Source organism: Castanea sativa, chromosome 5 (genome assembly GCF_040712315.1).
Source record: "Castanea sativa cultivar Marrone di Chiusa Pesio chromosome 5, ASM4071231v1".
Lineage (NCBI taxonomy): Eukaryota > Viridiplantae > Streptophyta > Magnoliopsida > Fagales > Fagaceae > Castanea > Castanea sativa.
In genome coordinates this window covers 10,420,663-10,444,695 of record NC_134017.1, presented here as the reverse complement: position 1 = coordinate 10,444,695, position 24,033 = coordinate 10,420,663, and the positions used below count along the sequence as shown (strand labels likewise).

Below are 24,033 nucleotides of genomic sequence, written 5' to 3'. Positions count from 1 at the left end.
GATTTGTTGTAAAAGTGTTGTGAAAAATGTTGACTTAGCAATTCTCTTTAACTTAACAAAATATGGATTTCCTTTTCTTGTTTATTTTTTGTCTAAATATGAAATTCTACAATACAGGATACATTCAAGGGCTTAACTCTTGAATGTGTAATGCAAGACTTTAAACTCACACACATCACTCTTTTTACACACATCAGTACTTACCAATCTTACGTGACACAATATGAAGAGGTTGCCCAAAAGCCAAATTTTTTCAGTTTTATATTTATTATAGATTTAAGACGAAGTACATTTTTTGTCTCGTAAATATGAGAGTTCGATTTTATTTCCTCAATTTTAAATATTCTACTTGGTCCTTCAATATTTTTAAATATAACAATTTAGTCCCCTTTTGTCTATCTTTTCATTACGCAATTAACAGAAAACTGAATCACTCCAATATTTAAAGAATCAAAAATTGAACCAATGTCATACCTATGAGACTAAAATTGAACCAACCTACATTTAAGGACTAAAACAAAAAAAAAAGTACAAGCAAGAAATAGGTAGAAAATAAATAGTGGGACTACTGTAAATTTTCCATTTCGTTCTAATAGGCCTGTTTCTAGCCTTAAAATTCAAACCAGACACACCTCCGAACTTTTCACATGCTCACATTTGAATACTAATGTATCCTTATTTTAATATGAATAATTTTGTTATTCATATTGAATGATATGATGAATTTTTTCTAAGTGCAATCGGTAACCTTGAAATAATGAGTTCAAATAGCTCCTATGCCCCCCCCCCCCCCCCTTCCCCCAAAAAAAAAAAAAAACCCTCCTATCATCAAAAGCCTAAAATGTACCAATTTTGTTACACGACCACAGGTTATGGTTTTCTGCTTTTATAAGCCAACAGAAAATTGTAATGCTGTTTTCCTCTTGATCCAATTTTCTATTTTTGCATACTAAATATGCAGTTTTTGTCTTGGGCTTCGCCCTTATGTCTAGTTAAAGGTCCCTTGCTGATACCAGTTTTCAATTGCACTGTGTAATGAATATTATTGTTAGAAATTTTCATCGTACTTGCTTTAAAAAATATAGAAAGGGCAAAGAAAGATCAAACTTTGTAATAGTATATATGAAGATGCTGCATATATGATTATAGGGAAATAACATAACATTCATAATGGAGACTATATAATATATGTAGATAGGTCTGAAAAAACAAAAATAAGAAGCACTAAAACCAAATACAATACTAATTGTAATCATATCACCAATCTTCAATATATATATTGGAATTCAAGGTAATGCAGCCCCTTCTTTTTCCAACTTTCTGAAAAGACCTTCCATCACCGAAGTTCCATAGTATAAAATCTTCTCTTATCTTCATTATTTATAAATTTTTAGCTGCACAAATAATGTCATATTTTAAAATGTGAGACCTCAATGACTTTTGTATTGAAGAAAAAACAGACATCCCAATAAATCAACTTGCCTTTAGTATTTACCACCATCCATGAAATCAAACAAAGGTGGCCAAAAAATCCATTAATAAGAAATGATAAGATGGCATGACTAACATGCATGGATGATATAACAAGCAGGGAACTAATAGAATAGAAGAAACCAATTTCATTAAACTTTCCCAATTACTTCAACTCAAGTAATTATACATTTAGCAACAAAAAAAATTTAATTATACATCACCTAAAACTCCTTTATTCACTTTATCTCTCTTGTTAAAACAAGTATATTTTATTTTGATATTGTGCCTACACTACACTAGGACTAAAACTGAAGATCCTGCCCCTTTCTAATTATAACTTGATATCTCTCTTGAATATAATTTTTTATATCTTCAAAATTTTATAAAAGATGAATATATATATATATATATATATATATATATATATATATATTCACAACTTCAGAATTTGTAACATATGTGAACAAGCAGGACCCCGAAGGTGACAAAATTGAGCCCAATGGAGCTTTGGTTTCGATGTCACTTGATAGTACTTATGATCAACATCAATGTATTGACTATAAGTCTAGAACTAGATTAAGTTATTTAGATAGAAATAGAGGTGAGGAAGCCTCCTCATAATATTTTAAAATTTTCGTGCACATGCTATATCATCATTCTTTACTATTTTGTGGTTTATTAGTAAAGAAAGTATATATTATATTAATTGATAACACTGTCAACAGAAAACATTTCAAACCCAAACCTGTGGCTGAAGAGAATAATATGCAAATAGAACAAACGCATGTCACAAAACAATAAGCAAAACTAATGTTTAGAAAATTAAAAATAAGCCAAACCAAATTCTTATGACCAAATTGATTTAAGTAATTACCATCTTCTATCCAAACCTTCTTGCCTTGCCTACTTCTTGGACTTAGAATTATTAGAGCCACGTTGTCCCAAATTAGGATCATACTCCCACACCACAGTGAAAGCATAATCATCCTCCGAGCCTCGACCACTAGAACTAGTACTTGCACCATCATGACCGTGTGTACATAACAATCCAAAGCTTTGAAGCACTGATTCCAAAGAAATATGGTAGACTTGTGGAGTAGGGTTCTCCTGTGACCTCACAGTTGCACCAGTGTTCACCTGTGCTGCACTTGTTTGGTGATCATTTTCCTTGACATTATTCTTGGAAGTGGGACTCTTCTTTTTTGTGCTTTTGGAAGTACCTTCAGCCTTGTTTGTTTCAGTTTCTTTGGTAGTGGTTTTAGGAATAGGGTTATGGCTATGGCATTCGCAGGTACACAATATCAGGTTGCAAAGAGAGCAATGAGGGTGTGAAGATTCACAAAGTGCGACAGTGACAGTACGCTTGCAAGAGGGGCAGTACGAGCTCTTATTTCCAGAAGAAGACATTTTTGCTAGCTTCAAGAGATGTAAGAGAGAGAGAGAGATAGAGGCACAGAGAGAATTAAATTTGTGTGACAAGTAGTTTTGGCTTTGTGTGTTTCTTTCTTGGTGCCTATGCCCATATATATACACACACACCAAGTAGAGAGGGATTAAGCCAATTTTCAAAATTGTAATGATTAACACTTCTAGGCACACACGGAATGTACATTGTGCATGTGTGCAAAGAAAATGTGGTAACATATCCTACACCATCCAGGATCATTGTAAATAATGTGGATGCATGTGTGTGAGAGACGGGTACAATAAAGTTAATAATCTCTAAAAATGGTTTGACTTCCATGTTAAGGAAAATAAAAGCCCAAGTACAATGTTTATGAAAAAAAATAAGGTCCCTCACATGTCACACGGATTGTATTATTTACAATTTTACATAGTCAATGATTTTAAATAATTAATCATATACAAATTATGAAAAATATTTTTCCAACAGCAACAATCTCATACCACCATTATTCACGTTGTAAGACCTACAATATTTTAAAGAAATTTTATATTTTCTTTTTGGGTACATATGAAATTAAGATTTTTTATTTCTAATTTCTTAACATTTTGTTTGTAAAATACAGTTCAAGAGGTGCAAGGCTTTTCTTTAAAACGTAATTGGTTTCCTCCTTTTTACCGTGAGTATTGGTAAATTAGTCCATATAGGTTTAGCAGTGAGTACAATGATAATTGGATGCATGTATCCCTACCCATACTGAATTTGTTTGTCTTTGTATGCATTTGTGTATCAAAGAGTACTTTGTTGATTTGTTAAAAGAGTCCTATTATTGAGTGTTCTAAAAGCAACCATTAAGGTGGAATTTTCAATGCAATCTTTTCCATTTTGTCTAGGCAATGGATTGGAGACATTTTTGGTATTAAAACAAAAATAAAAAATTATATTTACTTTTGCTACTCTTTTTTAATTTGGTTCTTGATAATATAGATATAGCCTATTTTATTTTTCTTCAAAAATTGCTCTAAAAACATCCATTAACATACTTCTTGTTTCGGTCCAAATCAGTACACTTTGGTCCATTTAGTTCAGTTTAGATCCACTTTGTCCACTTTGGTCCATTCAGTCTATTTTGGTCCACTTCAGTTCGGTTTGGTCCACTTCAGTCCGGTTTGGTCCACTTCATCCGTTTTGTTCCATTTCTAATTTTCTATTACAAAACTGTGCCTACACAAGGACTAAAACATAAAACCTGCCTTTTGCCCAAAAAAGAAAAATTAATAAATAAAACATAAAACCTGCCTCAACCTTTTCGATCCAAACCAATCCCCTTATATAATGTCTTTGATATGTAATAATAACTTGCATATCTCTCTTTAATATAAATTTGTTTATATCTTCAAAATTTATAAAATTATTTATATCTTCAAAATTAATAATATAATTCATACACATGTATATTAAATATATACAATTTTTCAAAAATTATATAAAATTTTGTAAATTTAACGTGCACAATTTTCAAAGAACATATACTATTCTATATATTCAATGTATATAATTTTTTAAAGATCGTAATCAATTTTATATATTTAATTAACACACATAATTTTTCAAAGAATGTTTATTGTTGGACCGTGAGCTATGCCATTCCACCTCAAAACCAATTGGTGATAATTAAGGAAGATACACTCAAATCTTTTAAGGCATTCGACATCACGCCACGCGAGTCTGTTTTTAGAATAGTTGTAAGGAGTCAAATTGTAGTCTCCCAACATTTATAATTATGTATTTTAACATATACACAATTTTCAAATAACATACACTAATGTGCATTGATAATAACTTAATTTTGCATATTTATATCATTGTTAGAAGCATTATTATACTTATTTTGAGGTAATTCATGCATTTTATATTTGGTTTTGGAATAATGGTGAATAATCAATTTTGTGCTTAATTGAATCTTATTGCATGAATTTATCTTTTGTAGGAGAATGGAATTAAATAAGTGGATTTGTGCAAAGAAGAAAGCTAATGGACTTTACTTTTACAAGGGCCATGATGAAGTTAAAGAAGACCAACCCAATTAAATTTAAGTCCAATTGGAGCAGGGAATCAAAGGAAATTTGCATCAAATCCAAGTTCAATTCGGATTAGGATTCCAACCTGCACATCAGTTAGTATTTTTTGCATAACTTTTGGGTCAGATGTCCAATCGAGATGATTCAAGTTAGGCTGGAAAGTTAACTTAAAGGGCTACAACTTTGTAGTTTACTAAAAGTCCGAATTTTGACGTTAAATGGGCCAAAATTGTCGGTTAAGTGAAGCCTAAAAATCTGGAATTTTCCCCAAACGGGAATTCAACTTGTAATAGGATTCTTTGACCTATTTAAAGGCTCTTTAGGGCAAAATTCAGGGGGGCCAGTGCTAGGGCTGGGGGCTGAACATAGAGAGTGCGGCTACTTCTTTGGTTTTCTTCCATGACAGTTAGTTTTATTTTATTTGTCTAGTTTAATGTTTAATATTTTATTCTTGTGTTTTATTTTAATTACTATGAGTAGCTAAATTTATAATTAGGGTTGAGGATGAAACATTGTTAAGGATTATTAGTAATATTTATGTGATTTGATTTTTCCCACAATAGTTGTTCTTTAATGATTTAAATTGTTCTTGCTTCATATCAATTGACTAAGATGAGATTCTAGATATGAGTTCAATCATGTTTTTCTCATGATTTAGGATTTGTCTTAATTAATTGAATGCTTGGTTTATTAATTCTTGATTATAAAATTGGATATCGCTTGTGATTTGTTAGTCAATGAATATAATTTATGATTTGATTTTTAGAATTGGATATATCTTGTGATTTGTTTGGCTACGGATACAATTGATGATTTGATTTTATACTTACGAAGCGAAGAAGAACATGCTTTTGATTTTTAAAATAAGGATTTTAATGAGAATATTTTCCATGATAGCAAGATTGATTTCTAGATTATCATGTAGTAGTTGGGAAAAATTAATGATCATAAATATATGCTGATATGACTTACAAGGCGGATTCCAAAACCTTAATTCTTTTCCCTTGATTGTTTACATCTTTTTATTGCTTTATATATTTGCTTAGTTTAACTATTTGCTTAATTTGATTATTTGCTTAGTTTATTTAATTTTAAAACAACCAATTTTTATTAAACTAGATTAGGATTAATTTGGTTAAGATTTAATTAATTTTTCTACGTTCATTCAAGTGCCTGTGGGTTCGACCTCGTTCTTGTCAAACTATACTTCGGTACGGTTCGTACACTTGCGAGTATTTTAAAATTTCACAACATACACAATTATACATAACTTTTTAAATATATATTTTTAATTCATAATACCATGAATTTAATTTGTTCTCCGTGTATTTGGGTCTCTCAAAAAAATCCATTCGACAATGATCAACAAAGAAAAAGCAATAACTCCTGTGAAGAGCCTAAGAACTAGTGCACACTATGTGCAAATCTTGCTACAAGTTATATGGACCCTTTAATTATCGCTAATAGCTTTGTAATTTCAAATTTTTGGCACTTCTTGACGTTTTAAAAGTATCCAAAGTTCAAATTCTCCATCTCACACTGTTATTATTAATACAAAAAAAAAAAAATAGATCATTTAATTATTTGGAAAAAAATAATTTTAATGTTGCTTTCCTCTTGTTCCTTTTATGTGCACAATGGATTTGCCGTTTTAGTCTTGGTCTTCGCCCTTATAACTCGTTAGGGAGGGCGGTACCAATTTTCAATACCCCTGTATAATATGTTCTTAGACATTTTCTGTTGCAATCAATCATATATACTTGCTCAAAAAAAATACAGAAAATGGAAGAGAGATCAAACACAGTAATAGTATAAATAAATGAAGATGCTCCATTCAATATTAATTATAAAAGAAATAACATAACATCCATAAAGGAAACTATAAAGTATAAGTAGATGTTCATACTCGATAAGAATTGCTAAAAAAAGAAAGAAAAGAGGGTAGCACTAAAACCAAAAACTTAAATATTTGCCATCATATGATCACTAAACTTCAATTTGTATTAAATAGAATCCACGGTAATGCAACCTCTTCTTTCCAACTTTCTGAAAAGGCCTTCCATATATCACCGAAGTTCCCAGGATATATAATCTTCTTATATTAATTTCACTACAAAAAAAATGCCTATTAGCGACCAAGAATTTTTGACGGATTCAAAAAGCCCTCTCAAAAAATCTTATTTGTGAAGGCAAAATAAAGCCCTCGCAAATACTTGGTAAAATGTGAAATATTTGTGACCAATAAGAATAGCTGTCGCAATTATGTGTTATAGCCGTCACAAATACTAATATTTTGGAGGGAAATTTTCCCTCCATATTATTTGCGAGGGACAATTAAAAATCTCTCGCAAAAAGTGTATTATTTGTGACGGTTAAAAAAAAGCCGTCACTAATACTAAATTATTTGCGAGGGCTAGGATCGACCTTCACAAATAATCATTAAAATGTCAAAATTTTTGGAGGGAAATGTTCCCATCAAATTATTTCCGAGGGACAATAAAAATCCCTTGCAAAAAGTTTTTTTTGTGTGGGTTAAAAATATGCCCTTAATAACACTAAATTATTTGCAAGGGCCACGATTGACCTTCCTAAAAAAAAAATTTTTTTGAGATAAAAGTTATTCTAAAATTCAAAGAAAAAAAAACTTATAAACATATAGCACTTTTTACTCTTTAGATGAACCTTTTGTTTACAGACTAAAAAAAAACCTTTAATATACATCCTATATAAGAAAGTTCTATCCTTATGTTCTAAACAATTGTACCCATAAAAGAATTATAGCACTTTCAACTTCAAAATGGTAGTCCAAAATTCAAGAATTTCAGTCTTTTGTACTCTCTCTCTCTCTCTCTCAAAAGTGAATAAAAATTTATTCCAATTAAAATAATGCATAAAATATGAGCTTATAGATCAAATGGTAAATTACATCCAATTGGCATGCATGTTAAGAACATATAGAACATGTAATCCAATGGTTGGATTTTTAAAATATGAATTCAATAAAAAGTTATTGGGTAATGTAACATTTTTTAAAGTTACATCACGTGTAACTTGAACCCAACTCTATATTTCTTAATTCGATGTAAATTTTGACAAATCCACCATTAGATTACATTATCTTCATATATTTTTCATGCTTATAAAATTTAAAGGTGATCAAATATTAATTGTCATGTCATCAATCATATGTTTAAATTCAAGCTTTTGTAGTTTTAAATAATGTATAAAAGATAAGTTTATGGATCAAATGGTAAATTACATCCGATTGGCATAAAAATTGGCATGTATGTTAAGAACATATAGAGCATGAAATCCAACAGTTAGATTTTTAAAATATGAATTCAATAATAAGTTATTGGGTGGTGTAACATTTTTTAGAATTACGTCGAGTGTAACTTGAACCCAACCCTATATTTCTTAATTCGATGTGAATTTTGACAAATCTATCGTGAGATTACATTATCTTCATATATTTTTCACGCGTACAAAATTTAAAGGTAATCAAAAATTAATAGCTATGTCATCAATCAATTGTCCAAATTCAAGTTTTAGTAGTTTTAAATAACGCATAAAAGATGAATATATAGATCAAATGGTAAATTACATCCAATTGGCATGTATGTTAAGACCATATAGAACATATAATCCAACAGTTGGATTTTCAAAATATGAATTCAATAATAAGTTTTTTGGTAGTGTAACATTTTTTAGAGTTACGTCAGTCATAACTCGAACCCAACCCTATATTTCTTAATTCAATGTGAATTTTGACAAATCTGCTATCAGATTATATTATCTTCATATATTTTTCATGCTTACAAAATTTCAAGGTGATCAAAGATTAATAGCCATGTCATCAATCAATTGTCTAGATTCAAGTTTTCGTAGTTTAAAATAATGCATATAATATGAGTTAATAGATCAAATGGTAAATTACATCCGATTGGCATGAAAATTGGCATGCATGTTAAAACTATATAGAACATGTAATCCAACGGTTGGATTTTCAAAATATGAATTCAATAATAAGCTATTGGATGGTGTAATATTTTTTAGACTTACGTCAGGTGTAACTTGAACCCAACTCTATATTTCTTAATTCGATGTGAATTTTGACAAATTTACCGTTAGATTATATTATCTTCATACATTTTTCATGGTTAAAAAATTTCAAGGTGATCAAAGATTAATAGGCATGTCATCAATCAATTGTCTAATTTCAAGTTTTTGTAGTTTAAAATAATGCTTAAAAGATGAGTTTATAGAACAAATGGTAAATTACATCCAATTGCCATGAAAATTGGCATGCATGTTAAGAATATATAGAATATGTAATCCAACGATTGAATTTTCAAAATATGAATTTAATAATAAGTTATTGGGTGGTGTAACATTTTTTAGAGTTACATCAGGTGTAACTTAAACCCAACCCTATATTTCTTAATTCGATATGAATTTTGACAAATTTACCGTTAGATTACATTATCTTCATATACTTTTCATACTTATAAAATTTCAAGGTGATTAAAGATTAATAGTCACGTCATCAATCAATTGTCTAAATTCAAGTTTTTGTAGTTTAAAATAATGCATAAAAGATGAGTTTAAATATCAAATGGTAAAATACATCAAATTGGCAATGAAATTGGCATACATGTTAAGAACATATAGAACATGTAATCCAACGATTGGATTTTCAAAATATGAATTCAATAATAAGTTATTGGGTGGTGTAACATTTTTTAGAGTTACATCAGGTGTAACTTGAACCTAACCCTATATTTCTTATTTCGATATGAATTTTAAAAAATATACCGTGAGATTACATTATCTTTATATATTTTTCATACTTACAAAATTTCAAAGTGATCAAAGATTAATAGTCAGGTCATCAATCAATTGTCTAAATTCAAGTTTTGTAGTTTAAAATAATGCATAAAAGATGAGTTTAAAGATCAAATAGTAAATTAAATCTGATTGGCATGAAAATTGGCATGCATCTTAAGACCATATAAAACATGTAATCTAACGATTGGATTTTCAAAATGTGAGAGTGATAGGGGAGTTAACCCAAAGCACTTCCTTCAAAATTTTGTTTTAAATTCAATTAAAAGGTTTTCCATTTTTTCAAAAACCCCATTGCAATGATTATGACTCCCCCCACCTTAAAACGTGAATGAGATAAGGAAAACATTGAGATTTTTATTTTATCGCGACATTAACCATCGCTAGACATTTGTTGTGTATCTGTATGGTTATGTTTTCTCAATTTGACATTCAATTGGTTTCAAATTTAACCAACACTAATACGTCACCATACTCTTCAATTCCAATGATCAAGATTTGAATATGATTTCACCAAGTCCAGTGGTCTCGGGACTATCTATTAAGTTTGACCGGGTTTGACCAACTTTGACCGCGCCTTTCTCTTAATCCAACCGTTTAATTGTAACCATAATTTACCAGAATTAACCTTTCATTACACTCTTCAAATTCAACGGTTAGATTTCAAATCTATGTATGGTGCGTGATGGACAGGTGTTGTGTACCTATATGGCTATGTTTTCTCAATCTGACCATCCAATTGGTCTCAAATTTAACCAACACCAATATGTCACCATACTCTTCAATCCTAATGATCAAGATTTGAATATGAATTTCAAAAAGTCCAATGGTATCGGGACCATCTATTTAGTTTGATTGAGTTTGACCAACTTTGACCAAACTTTGACCACGCATTTCTCTAAATTCAATCGTTTGATTGTGACCATAATTTACTAGAATTAACCTTTCATTATACTCTTCAAATCTAATGGTTAGATTTCAAATTTAAGTATGGCGCATGATAGACATGTGCTGTGTACTTGTATGGTTATGTTTACTCAATCTGACTATCCAATTGGTCTCAAATTCCACCAACACCAGTATGTCACCATTCTCTTCAATCCTATTGATCAAGATTTGAATATGAATTTTACCTCTATTAAGTTTAACCGGATTTGACCAACTTTGACTAAATTTTGACCGCGTCTTTCTCTAAATCCAACCGTTTGATTGTTATTGATCTAAGAATACAAGTTATATTTTGGGGAGAGTACAAAGAACATAAACATGTTCTTCCAAAAAATTAATAATAATGAAAGGAATAAAAAACTAATTTAATTATCTTATTTTATTTTTAAAAATTTTAGAAATTGATTTTTAAAAAAAAAATTTTATGTGATTTATTATTAATTTAAATGTTGACGTGAAATTTTTACTAGACTACAACATTATTTTTATAACTCTTTGCAATAGTTATTAGACAAAACATTTTTTTTATCCTAAAAGTTAAAATTTTTCAATATTTTTTTTATTGTTCACACACAATTTCTCACATGCATAAACTTTTTTTTCCCAAAATTTTCATTTGAAGCTCTTGCTCCTTTGATTTGTACATCGCCATGGCCTTTAGATTGTTCAATTTGTACTCCCTAAAATCCATTATTTTATTACTTAAGCATTATTATTATTATTAGTATTAAAGAAAACTCTAATTATATTATTATATAGCCTTATAAAAAATAAAAAATAAAAACTCTATAGGACAAGCTTTCCGCCCAGATTTTTTTTTCTTCCCGCAAAAATTTTCCCCCAATTTTTCATTTCCCACTTTTTTTTTTTTGTTCAGCGTGTTTCTTTTCCTTCTTTCTTTTCATTTCCCACTTCTCTCTCCCCTCACACCTCTTCTCTCCCCTCACGCCCCCACCCCTAGCCACCGTTCTGCTCTCTCTCCCATCACGCCGGAGTCACAATCCCCAGCCACCGCTGACTTGTAAAGCCCCTCACAGCCCAATCAATTTCAGGTTGTTCAGGTAAGCTGAAAAACAACGTTGTCATCTTCTCTGAAACATACCCTAATACTCTTCATTTCAACTTTTATTTATTCTCATCATCATTATCAACTATCAATTACTGTAGATTTATTATGTTGTTCTTTTATTTTATTTTTATCTTATTCTTATCAATGCCATAACATACAGAGTTTAACAATACTATCTTTTTTCATTTGATGTTTCGAGTGCCCACATGTTGTTTGTCAAACAACACTGGAAGCCATCATTCCTCTACAAGAAATAGTTTTTTAGGTTTAAAACCGAACAGGTTTTTATTGCTATGGGTATTTACTCCAAATCTGTAGCATCAATTGCTTTCATTTCTCTTCTTCTTCTTCCTTTTTTTGTTAATTGAATATATATATATATTCTCTCAAATGTACTTATCAAAAAAAAATTCTCAAATGAGGAGAAGTTCCAAAATTTCAAGCTGATTCTAGCATTGCAATAGTTTTTGGTGGTTTAGTTTTGCCATAGTTGTCATTTCTGCATATAGCATAATTTCTCTTGTAAGTGGCAATCAATGGGAGCTTTTCAGAAACAAATGTATGGGGGAGCCACCTCATCCATCGCTTAATATGACATAGTATTTTGGGTGAACTTTAAAAAAATAAAAAATCATAGGTCTGCGTATGTGGTTCTATAAAAAAAGGAGGTGACTTCTGCAAAAATGGTTGCAGAAGTGCAAAATCATCACTTGTAATTTATTAATGGTTAAGTAATTACCTTTATTTTAGATTAGCTATAACCCAATGCTTTTCTAGGTGGAATATTATGGAAGTCCAGTTAGCTTGAAGAGCATAGCTCATTTCAGTACTCCTGATGCAAGTTCTCTCTTGGTTCAGCCGTATGACAAATCCAGGTATTCTATAAACTAAAGGACATAAAATGGTTGTTGAGGAAGATCAAAACATTCTCCATTTAATTTTATGCGATAAATACATGTATACTAGTAAGTAAGAACTAAGACTAAAATTTTCTCTTATTCTCGTAAATTAATATGCTAGTGAATCTTCCATAAATTTTTGACAGCCAAAGGTGATCTAATTGTCCAATTATTTTGAGTTATAGAGCATTGACATCTTGCCTTTCAGGACTGGCCCATGAAATCTTTCATATGATCTCTCTTTGACAATCTATTTTACTTTTTGATATGTTATGTTTGTCAGCTTAAGGGCTATAGAGAAGGCCATAGTGGGCTCTGATCTTGGTATGACTCCAAACAACGATGGAGAAGTGATAAGATTGACTCTCCCTCAACTTACATCAGAAAGGAGGAAGGTATAGTCTGTTGGCTTTGATCCCTTTGCATGTAATTCTATGTCTTTTTATGCCATAGGCCCATAAGTCTATTTTCTATATCCAATTAATATGAAATCTCAGCTGAAATATTACTTTTACCTCTTTGTTCTTCTGATTTTTCCTGGATGTTGGTGCTATATTGCAGTCAATTCATTCTATCTTGTGTTGCTCCTTGGAGCTCAATATCCTTATTGTCTCACCTGCATGACATTTTCCCATCTAACATATAATGTTCTCTCTGCATGTACATTAACTTCAAGTACCATGCTTTGAAATGAGTTAGATGATTGAATTATATTTAGACTTTCTGTACTTTGTCATGAGTCATGACTTGAGCTTTATGTTAATGGTTTGGAATTAATCACATGAGGCCTGCTCTACTGTTCTGCTTCAAAGGTTCAGTTCTTCTAAAACTTTTCTCGGTTTAGCACTTGTTTTGTGATTTGTTTATGTATCCTTAATAACTATTTTATAATGAATTTACATGCAAAAAATGCTTTATATTCTTGAAAATATTGGTGGTTAGTAGTAATTGATGAAAGAAATTCTACTTTCTATAATTTGATATAAATTGAATATATATATATATATATATATATATATATATATATATATATATATATAGACATACATTTCTTTTTGTAGATGTACACTATTCAGTGAAGTTCCTTAAAGCATGCTTACAAAGAACTTCCACTTCTTCTTTTTTCTTTTCTTTTTATTAATTTATTTTATTTTAATCATTGCTGGAATTCTTAAAAATAGTAGCTAAACTGGCTGAAGAAGGGAAGGTACAATGGCATTATCTCTGGAAAATTTAAAACAAATACCTGCCGCTATTTTTAGTAAATTCATTAGTATTAATATTGGGCTTAGGTGGATATGCGGAGCGTTGTCAGACCAAATCAGATATCATGAAATGGCTCTAATTCATGTTTATATTGTTCACCTTCTTCTGCCTTCTCCTCCTGTCTTCACTTGCCTGAAACTTTTTTTTTTTTTTTTGGGATAAGTAATGAAAAATATGTTAAAAATGCAAAAAGAGTGTCACCTAAGTGACACTATTTTTTGGGGTTGAGAAGTCAGACATAATTGGCCTGTAACATTTTTTTTGGGTTTGTAACTTTCTTGAAACACATGGGAATTCATCCAATGTCTGTATTTGACATGGAACTGTACACTTTACCAAAGTGCACATATTCTAAAAATGTATATGTTTATTAATCTTTGGTTATAGACCAATACATAGGCTATGTTAAAGTCACTAAATTTGTCCTCTTGAATACCCCCTTCCCCTAAAATGTTTATAGGTGGCATTGAGGAACATAAGAAGAGATGCTTTAAAAGCTTGCGAAAAACTTGAGAAGGTTTGAATCCCTTAATCCCCTGCCCTCCTTTTTTCACTCTCCAATAATTGCTTTTTTGAGTCCAACCCCCACTCTCTTCTTTAAAAGTCCTTTGCTTTGCTTTACTTTTCATGCAGGAGAAAAAGCTCTCTGAAGACATTATGAAGGACTTGTCAAGTGATTTGTAGTTAACTTGATGCTTTTGAAACTTCACAAACATGGGATCAACTGTATGGAGCTTCCCCTCATTCAGCATAAAAACGGACCTGATCTAGATAGGTTTTCTTTTGGATTAAATAGTGAGATCACATGCTTTTTGTTTTAGGAAGATCACATGCTGTCTTTGTGTGGATTATATATGTCAAGCTATGGATTGGCAAGCCTAGATTAATTTGGGCCTTTAAATATGAAATGAACCTTTAAATTGAACATGTCTTGGATCTGGTGTATGAGTCTAATGATGATGAGTCCAATGATGATGACTACAATGATGATGAGTCTAGTGATGATGATTGTAGTCAATACTTTTGTTATCACTCATTATATTTTGCCTTAATGATTAGAGTTTCAAAACCTCTCTTTGGTTAGTTTCTTCTCCTTAAAATTATATCTCAATGTTTGTGCGAAATTTCTTAAAGAATTCGTTATGTTCTAATACAATTATTTGAGACTTGGTTGTGTTAAGATTGGACTAATTGTTTGTATTGTTGGTGCATGTCAACTATTACATGATTGGCTTACCAAGAAGACTAGGGCCATTAGGAGAAGGCTTACCAAGCGCCAGGTATGTCTATCTGCGATTTTGATTCATATATGCATTTTTTTATGCTTGTTACTTTTTACTTTATTGGGTATGCTATTTCCAATTTTGGTTCATCTATTGTGATAGCTTTTTAAGTCTTTTGTGTGTTTGTTTATGTTATTAAATATGAGGTAATTGAAAAATGTTAAATTGGATCTGCAATAAAGTTTTGGAACATTTTGGGTGAATTATTGTAGGACTAATGTTGTATAGGTTTTTTCACCTTTTAGTTGTTCATAGCTTGTTGAGAAAATAAGAAGGGTTTACATTTTGCGTTGTGTACTTGAATAGTCTTGTCCCATTAGCATGTTTATATTTGTGCTTGGGGTGTCTTGCTTGGCTATTGCCTGATTTGTTTTACTTTCTTTTTGTTTGCATAGGCATCATTGAAGACTAAACGGGAGAAGAAGAAGGAGATGTATTTCCCCATGTGGAAGTATGCTATCAAGGTGTAGGGTGTAGGGCCTTTAGTTTATGTGATCTTGCTACCTTGCGACCATAAATCCATTTGGTTTGCAAATTTTGCCATTTGTTTACTTAATCTTAATTTCATATTGGTGGGACTTGATCGATTGTTTAAATACTTTGGAACTTTGATTGTGGTATTAGGTTGGAATTTTGATGATGGTTATAGACAATGTTATGTATTTGATAATATATTTCTATGTTAATATAATGTTAGTTTGGTGACATTTGTGGTGTTATCTAGTTACATTTGTGGTAATGTTTTAGTGGAGTTAAAATTATTACAGGTTATTTGTAATAGAAATGTGGTTTTAGAACCTAGGAGGAAAAATAAAAAAATAAAAACCTATAGCGGCGGGCAAAACCACCGTTGAAAGATTAAAATTATGAAATAATTGAAGACCTATAGCGGCGTTTATAGCCCGCCGCAATAGCCTCCGCCGTAATAGGCCAAATGGACCTTTAGCGGCGGTTTTGGGCCTTTTGGCCCGCTGCAATTGTCCATTTTTTTGTAGTGTAATGTCGTCACTATTATTCCTAACTAATTGCGAGGGGTTAAAAGCCCTCACAAATAAATTTTAGCAACGGCATTATTTGTCTCTAAAAAGTATGTCGTTAATTTGAAATTCGCAAATAACTAATTGCGAGGGTATAAAAGTTCTCACAAATAGTTGTTAATGACGACTACTTGCCCTCGCTAAAAATAAGTCGTTGACTTTTTTCATCGTTTGGTAATATATTTGCGAAGACGAATTTGTTCAGTAACGACAATAAATTACCCTCGTAAATTATCTATTTGTGAAGGTATGGTCACAAAATCTTTTTTAGCAACAAGAGCAAATACGACGGCCTTCGAGGGCCACATGCCCTCGCTAATAGTCTTTTGCGACGATATTTGAATTTTTGCGAGGGCATTTTATCCTCGCTAGTAGACTCTTTTTTTGTAGTGTTTTGAGCTGCATAGATAATGTCATACTTTAAAATGTCAGAAATAAATGGCTTTTGTATTAAAATAAATATATATAAAAACAAACGAAGATGATGAGAGACATCGTAATAAATCAACTTGCCTTTAGTATGTATCTCCATCCAGGAAATTAAAAAAAGTTGGCCAAAAAATTTTCATTAATAAAAAATGATAAGATGGCATGTCTAACATGGATGATAAACTAAAAAAATACCAGTCTCATTTCACTTTCCCAATTACTTCAATTCACATTATACATTACCTAATACTCCTTTATTTACATTATCTCTTTCTCTCTCTCTCTCTCTCGATCTTGAATGGTACTTTTTTTAAAAGAATAATAGTGCTTTATGCTCCTATTAAAGCAATTATGTTCTATTCAAAAAAAAAAAAAAGAGTAAAAATGGAAAATCCTGCACCTCCATTTTCTCCAAATCAAAATCCCCTCGTATAACCCATGTCTTCCCTTATTACAACTATTACAGCCAGATAGTTTTTCTTGAATATAAATAACTTTTATATCTTCAAAATTTGTAAATGATGCATATAATATATTCATATATGCACACAGCCTCTAAATTTGTAAAATATAATATATGCTTGCAAGCAGGTCCAGGAGGTGACAAAATTGAGAGCATGGAACCTTTTTTTATCAACCTTAATTTGATACAATATTTGATCAACATCAATCTAATTTTAATTCACAAAAACTAGATTAATTTATATAAAAAAATTGAAAAAAGAGAGTGAACCTTTGTTATATATATAATAAAAATTCCGTCCAAACTAAATCAATATATCTAATTTCTAATTAAGGCTTTGGTTTATGTTTCTAATTAAATATTTAATTATTCACAAAAACTAGATTAATTTATATAAAAAAGAAAAAAAGAGAGAGAACCTTAATTTATTATATATACTGTAATAAAAATTCCGTGCAAGCTAAATCAATATTTCTTATTTTAAATTAAGGTTGTGGTTTATGTTTCTAAAATTTATAATCAACATTGTTTTTAATCATTGTATATCCACATGTGCCCTCTATCACTTAATTTTATTTCCTTTATAGCTGAATAATTTCAGTATAATAATATCACTATCAACTCCAAATTAAAAACAAAGCATACATTAGTAATTGCAAAGAAAGACAAAACAAATATATCAAAACCCAAAGCTATAGCTAAAGAGAATAAATTAATATGCAATTTAAAATTTTAAACACACACACACATAAAACAATCCAAACCAAATGCTTACGAACAAATTAATTAAGTAATTAATTACCATCTTCTATAGCTTCCTCGTTTACTTCTTGGACTTCGAATTATGAGACGCTCGTTGCCCTAAATTTGGATCATATTCCAACACCACAGTGAAAGCATAATCATCCTCCGAGCCTCGACCAGTAGTGCTAGTACTCGCACCGTCATCGCCATGTGTACATAGCAATCCAAAGCTTTCAAGCACTGATTTCAAAGAAATATGATAGACTTGTGGAGTAGGGTTCTCTTGTGACCTCACAACCGCACCAGTACTGTTCACTTGTGACTCACTTGTCTGGTTATCATTTTCCTTGACATTATTCTGGGAAGTGAAATTCTTCTTTTTGGTGCTTTTGGAAGTACCTTCAGTCTTGTTTGTTTCAGTTTCTTTGGTAGTGGTTTTAGGAATAGGGTTATGGCTATGGCTTTGGCACAAGCACCAATTGCAAAGAGAGCAATGAGGGGCAGAGCATGAAGATTCGCAAAGTACGATAGTGACATAACGCTTGCAAGAGGGGCAGTAAAGGCTCATATTTCCAGCTGAAGACATTTTTGCTAGCTTCAAAGAGAGATGTAACTTGTAAGAGAGAGAGAAAGAGAGAGAGGGAATTAAATTTGCATGACAAGTTGTTTTGGTTTTGTGTATCATTCTTGGTGCCTATGCCCATATATATACACACACCAAGTAGAGAGGGATTGGCATTTTTCAACATTGTAATGATTAAACTAGCCATACATATGCAAAGAAAATGTGAGTACCATATCATCCACCATCCGGAGCATTGTAGTTAATGTGGGTTTTGTGTGTGAGAGACGAGTGAGTACAAGATAGAGTTAATGATCTCTAAAAATGGAATGCCTTCCATGTTAAGGAAAATGAATGCACATGGACAATGTTGTTGAATTTTTTTTTTTTTTTTAGTAAACATGGATTGTATTATTTACATTTTTTTTTTTTAAGAAGGAATTGTATTATTTACATAGTCATGGATTTTGAATGAATCATATACGTGAAGTTAGGACAATTTTTTAAAAATATTTTTACTACAACAATTCCATGCGATTATTACTCACATGGAAACCTACAATACGCCCTACTATATAAATGAGAGTAGAGTGAAAGTAACCTTATATGACAAGTAACACTATATATATATATATATATATATATATATATATATATATATATATATATATGATCTTTTGGAAATCTTCCTGTGGAATTATGATTTTTGACATGAACGTCTTGCCTTTTTTTTTTTTTTTTTGTAAATTACAGTTCTAGAGTGTGCAAAGGGTTTGCTTTAAGTGTAATTAGTGTTTTTCCTTTTGCTATGGCAATCACATAATGGTAAATTCATCCAATGAAGTTTAGCAGTGAATACATGTTCATTTTTAGATGATAAGTTCTCTCAAGTGCTAAATTAATTTGTATATCTTTTCTTTAAATGGGGCAACGGATATTTATTTAGAAAATAAAATTTTATAAATTGTACTATTTATTAACTTTATTGCTTGGAGATAAAGTTTCATTCACGGAAGCATGTTGTAAATATGAGTCCAAAACAATTTGATATGCAAGAATACTATAAATTAATCTCTCTCTCTCTCTCTCTCTCAAAGAATCCTTCACACTTAGTTGGCCACGTTTCTTCTTTTTTCTTTTTTTTTTTTTTTGGTCCTAAGAGAGAAGAGAGAAGGGAAGTAATGCATTGCAATTGCAAATCTAGGAAACTTATACAATATATAAGTAACTTTAAGTAAGTTTTATCCGTACAAATAATGTTACAAATATACATTGCGCACGTACCATTAATGCATTTGAACAATTCATGCGTGACAAGAAGCTAATCAATTCTAGATTCTAGTTAGCTCAACTGGTAAAGTCTCTGATGGTTGAATAAGAGATATGGGGTTCAATCCCCGTCTACACCAAAAACTAATTAGTGTCTTGGTTTGATGACAAAGAGCGCTCATCAGGAGCGGACGTCATAGGTTGAAACTCTCTAAAAAAAAAAAAACTAATCAATTTATATTCTCAACTTCACACCATTTTGATTTAATAGTACTTTTGTTATGGAGCTTGTTAATTTTTTTTCTCTCTTTTTTTGTGTAATAGCATTTTTAACTTAATAACTACTTCCCTAAATATAATTTCAACATGCTACATACAACAAATTTTACAATTATTTTAGAATTTATTAAGATAATAAATTTTAATTAGTGCAAATAACCTTCATTTTGAAACACCACTAAAATCACATTTTTTACTTTATTATACAACATATACACATCAATCTATATATATTTAAAAGCTACGTAGCATTATTATTGCTACGCTCCAGTTAAACCCCGTTAGCACCATGTCATTATTTATTTTCTTTATTTCATTTTTATTTTACAATTTATCGATTGACATTTATTGAGCATCTCCTTAGATTCATGTGTTACTCTATCTCCAACTCTATTGTGTGTCTCTCCATTAACCCATACTCTTCAAATGCCCGCTATTATATGGAATTCTAACAATCACCGACAGATTACAACCTCTTCACCTCTCGTTTCTTTCTTTATAAATTATCAATTGTTCTCTCTCCACAAATTGATCGATATGGCCTTTCTTGAGTGTTTTAACCATTGTTTCTATCATGATTCAAGTATGTCTGCCAAAACCTAATCAAATGAGTGTAAGAGACAGAGAATAACTCTAGAGCTTGCATATGAAATTGAAGCACATGAGAGACAAAAATTAGTAGCCCAGGTCCAAAGGGTATGAACTCAAAATGAGTTTTGTTATTTTTATTATTTATTTATTTCCATCTCATTACTTGAAAAAAAATGAAATTCAATTTTAGGATTTCATAATGATCAAGCTTGAATTTTCATGGCCTCAAAACTATTCAAATTTTTTTTTTCTTTTTCAAAATTGATTTGAGTTTGGCATTAGATCATGTTTGTTATAAATTGCTTTATGGTTCCCTTCTCCAGGCCACAAGAATGTTACTCTCAACATGTTTGCTATAATATTTTTCTATTTGATAATTAACTTCAATGTGATGTTTTCATTTTGTTCTTTGTTTTTATAGTAAGAATGTTATTTATTTTCACCAAAGAGAAATTACTATTGTTCTCTTTTTCCTGTCATTTTATGTGATGAACTAAATTTCTTTTTATCTCTATTCTGTTTGTCCACTCATTGATAGATGTCAACAATCAAGCCTCACAATCACTGGAAGCTTTTTATTCTATTGAAGATCATACCAATTAATTGGTAACCATTCTTTTCTTAGAAACCTTTGAAGGAAGGGGAATAAATATTTTGTTTTTCTTGGGTGGTGTTTGATAATTTGCTTTATATGGTTCAATACACATCAGGTATTTTAGATTTCCTTTTTCTTATATTAATAATTTGTTGTATATTGTTTAATTGGACTGTTTGGTGACCCAGAAATTGTGAAAATGGAAGAGAAAAGAGAGTAGAGTTTGAATCTTAAATTTTTTTTGGTTGTATGGAACTTGGGGTCTAACAGTTTAATCTTTTTTTTATCTTAATATTTTAAATGAAACTTAGATTCTTCAAAGTACATCAGTTACTTAAACTGTTGTGTTGTGACTGGAATTTTTGTGTTTTGGACCTTAGTTGGCCTGTTTGGTTGATGAATAACTCTGTGGATTGTTTAACTTTTGAGAAATTGTTTGGGATTTTAGGAGTGAAAAAATTCAAAGAACTAAATTCCTTTTAAATTTCATTAGTATCTAACTTTAAGCTAATTGTTGTGTGGATGAAAAAATTAATTGGTTCTTGATTATTCAATATCTATCTATAATACTTTGCGCATGAACAATAGTTTGGTTTGTAGTTTTAGATTTTGGATTATGTAATTTTTTCCAACAACTTGATTTTCTTTTTAGAATTTTCTTCTCTTGAATATCTAAAATACTATGTGCATGAGTATTAGACAAAACTTAACAATACTACTATATGCTGAGTTTTAAAATTTGAATTTTGCTATTTCTTTTATTATTAAACACGGGTATGATATAGTTGATATGATCCAACGAAGGAAAAAATAACTACTATTTTTGGGGCATAGCAATTGATACAATCTGATAATTTTCCATAGCCGTTTAAAGTTCATGAGCTAGAATGCTAATAGCCATCTTCTTTGAGGCAAGAACAATTAGCCAAGCTTGGCAAGTTTTTGCCACCAATTTTGACCACAACATGTTGGAAATTTTTTATAGAATTATCATTATTGATTAAATGGTCATTTAAGTGGAAAAATCAAATTAAAATTTTTTCATATCCTTTTCATCAATTTTATTTTTTACTAACTTTTGAGATTTGTAAATTACTTTCTATTTAACAATTAATTTCATATATACAGCGATATAACATATGGTTTAGTTGTTTTAATTTTACCACAAACTTAAAGGCTTAGGCTGAAGCTTTTAAATCATAGAATTGATTGTCATGCATTAACTACTTTTATGACAAACGTTTTGAATTCTTTAACTTCATAAACATTGCCTACACAACTATGAAACAACGGGTAGAAAAAGCTACAATTCAATTAATATATGGACTTAATTTGATAAGGCTACGTCTGACCACAATATTATATGGATGTGCGTGGTCAGGTTAATTAGTAAGATATAATTTATATGCCTATGTTCTTAACTCACTTACTTACAATTTGTATAAGCACTATTTGTACTCTTTTGATTCTTTGTGGAGATTAAGAACATTTGATAAAAATGAATGTAATGGCAAGTGGATGATTTGTATATGGACATATTAATACATGTGTGTCGTGAACTGGACATGGGTGGAATCAAGGGCACATTATTGTTTAGCAATATGGTCTTTGATGGAAATTGGTATAAGTGAGGTCCATTAAATTTGATCATTTTGCTTAAATAAGGTTTGTTTAAAACATATTTTATTTTTTTGCTTTATTGTAAATAAATTTTTGTACATGATGATTCTAACCTGTTAAACCTAACTTTAGCTTCTTCTTTTTCTTTTTCTTTTTGTCTTTTTTTTTGTGGTCATATCAATTTCTGTTGGCAACTAATGTTCAACTTTTGAGGTGAACAGAGATGAACGGATTATCTTCAATTAAGAAATTATAGATTATATCATTTTACAAAATAATTATATATTCCCACGCATTGCGTGAGTCTGCGACTAGTTATAATATAAAAACAGTACTGTTACACATACAAAATATTTCTAAAAAATTTCACAATTGCAAAACTGATAGTAATAGATCTATCACTGTTTCTCCATCACTCACAATTGACTAGTTCAATAATCGTAAAATTTATGTAAAAAATTAATAAGAAAAAGAAAAAAAAGAAAGAGTATAATTTTGTTGTTTCATTAAACTTATTCGAGACCCTTTAGTTCCAATAGGCCATTCCTGACCATTTAGTTCAAGCTCACATTTGAACGGGCCTAAACTAACTCACTCCAGAATATTATTGGACTATAAAGCCCACTGAAATTCAAGCACCGTTTCTTTCATAATTATTGGGCTTTCTCTCTTTCTCTCTTTAAGTTAAATATTTGCTAGTAGTTTTTAACAAATATGGACTAAGTTTTTAGCTATGCTCTGTCCTTGTTACAAACAAGCCCAAAATTATCATCGGTCCATATAGCTTGGGAGCAAGTCTACTTGTCACTGCTGGGGTACTACTCTTTTAGAGGCCCACATATTGGGCCGTAAATTATTTCAAGAGTTTTATATTATTTTAGCATAGAACCTTCTCTCTCTCAAAAAGATAATAGGCATTTTATTATTAGGATATAAATGATGAAATTTCAACTTACAATTTCTTCCTCGTAATGATTTTTCTTTATCATTATGCCAAGACATCAATCTATTTTGACGTAGACAGGATCTAAATCTCAAATTTCTAATTCAATAATAAAAAATTCTACCAATTAAATTAATTGAAACCCACAAAAATAAGGATTTTTTATTCCATGTTAATAATTTATTGGGCCATAACATATGAGAGGAAATCCCCATCTTATTTCACTCCTCAA

At 30.5% G+C, this 24,033-nt stretch overlaps 1 protein-coding gene across 1 annotated transcript; it reads left to right on the top strand.

Moving 5' to 3' along the window:
• The first annotated feature begins 12,504 nt into the window (after window positions 1-12,504).
• LOC142634710 (ribosome-recycling factor, chloroplastic-like) lies at window positions 12,505-15,739 on the top strand. The gene is made up of 6 exons (XM_075808981.1): window positions 12,505-12,516; window positions 12,599-12,696; window positions 13,004-13,115; window positions 14,447-14,503; window positions 15,168-15,266; window positions 15,665-15,739. Exons 1-6 carry the CDS (start codon window positions 12,505-12,507, stop codon window positions 15,737-15,739), a joined length of 453 nt encoding a protein of 150 aa, XP_075665096.1.
• Window positions 15,740-24,033: the final 8,294 nt, after the last annotated feature.

Coding starts and splice junctions, on each gene's coding strand:
- LOC142634710 (XM_075808981.1), top strand. Junction 13,116..14,446: donor TTACATCAGAAAGGAGGAAG/GTATAGTCTGTT, acceptor AAATGTTTATAG/GTGGCATTGAGGAACATAAG. Junction 15,267..15,664: donor GAAGGCTTACCAAGCGCCAG/GTATGTCTATCT, acceptor TTGTTTGCATAG/GCATCATTGAAGACTAAACG.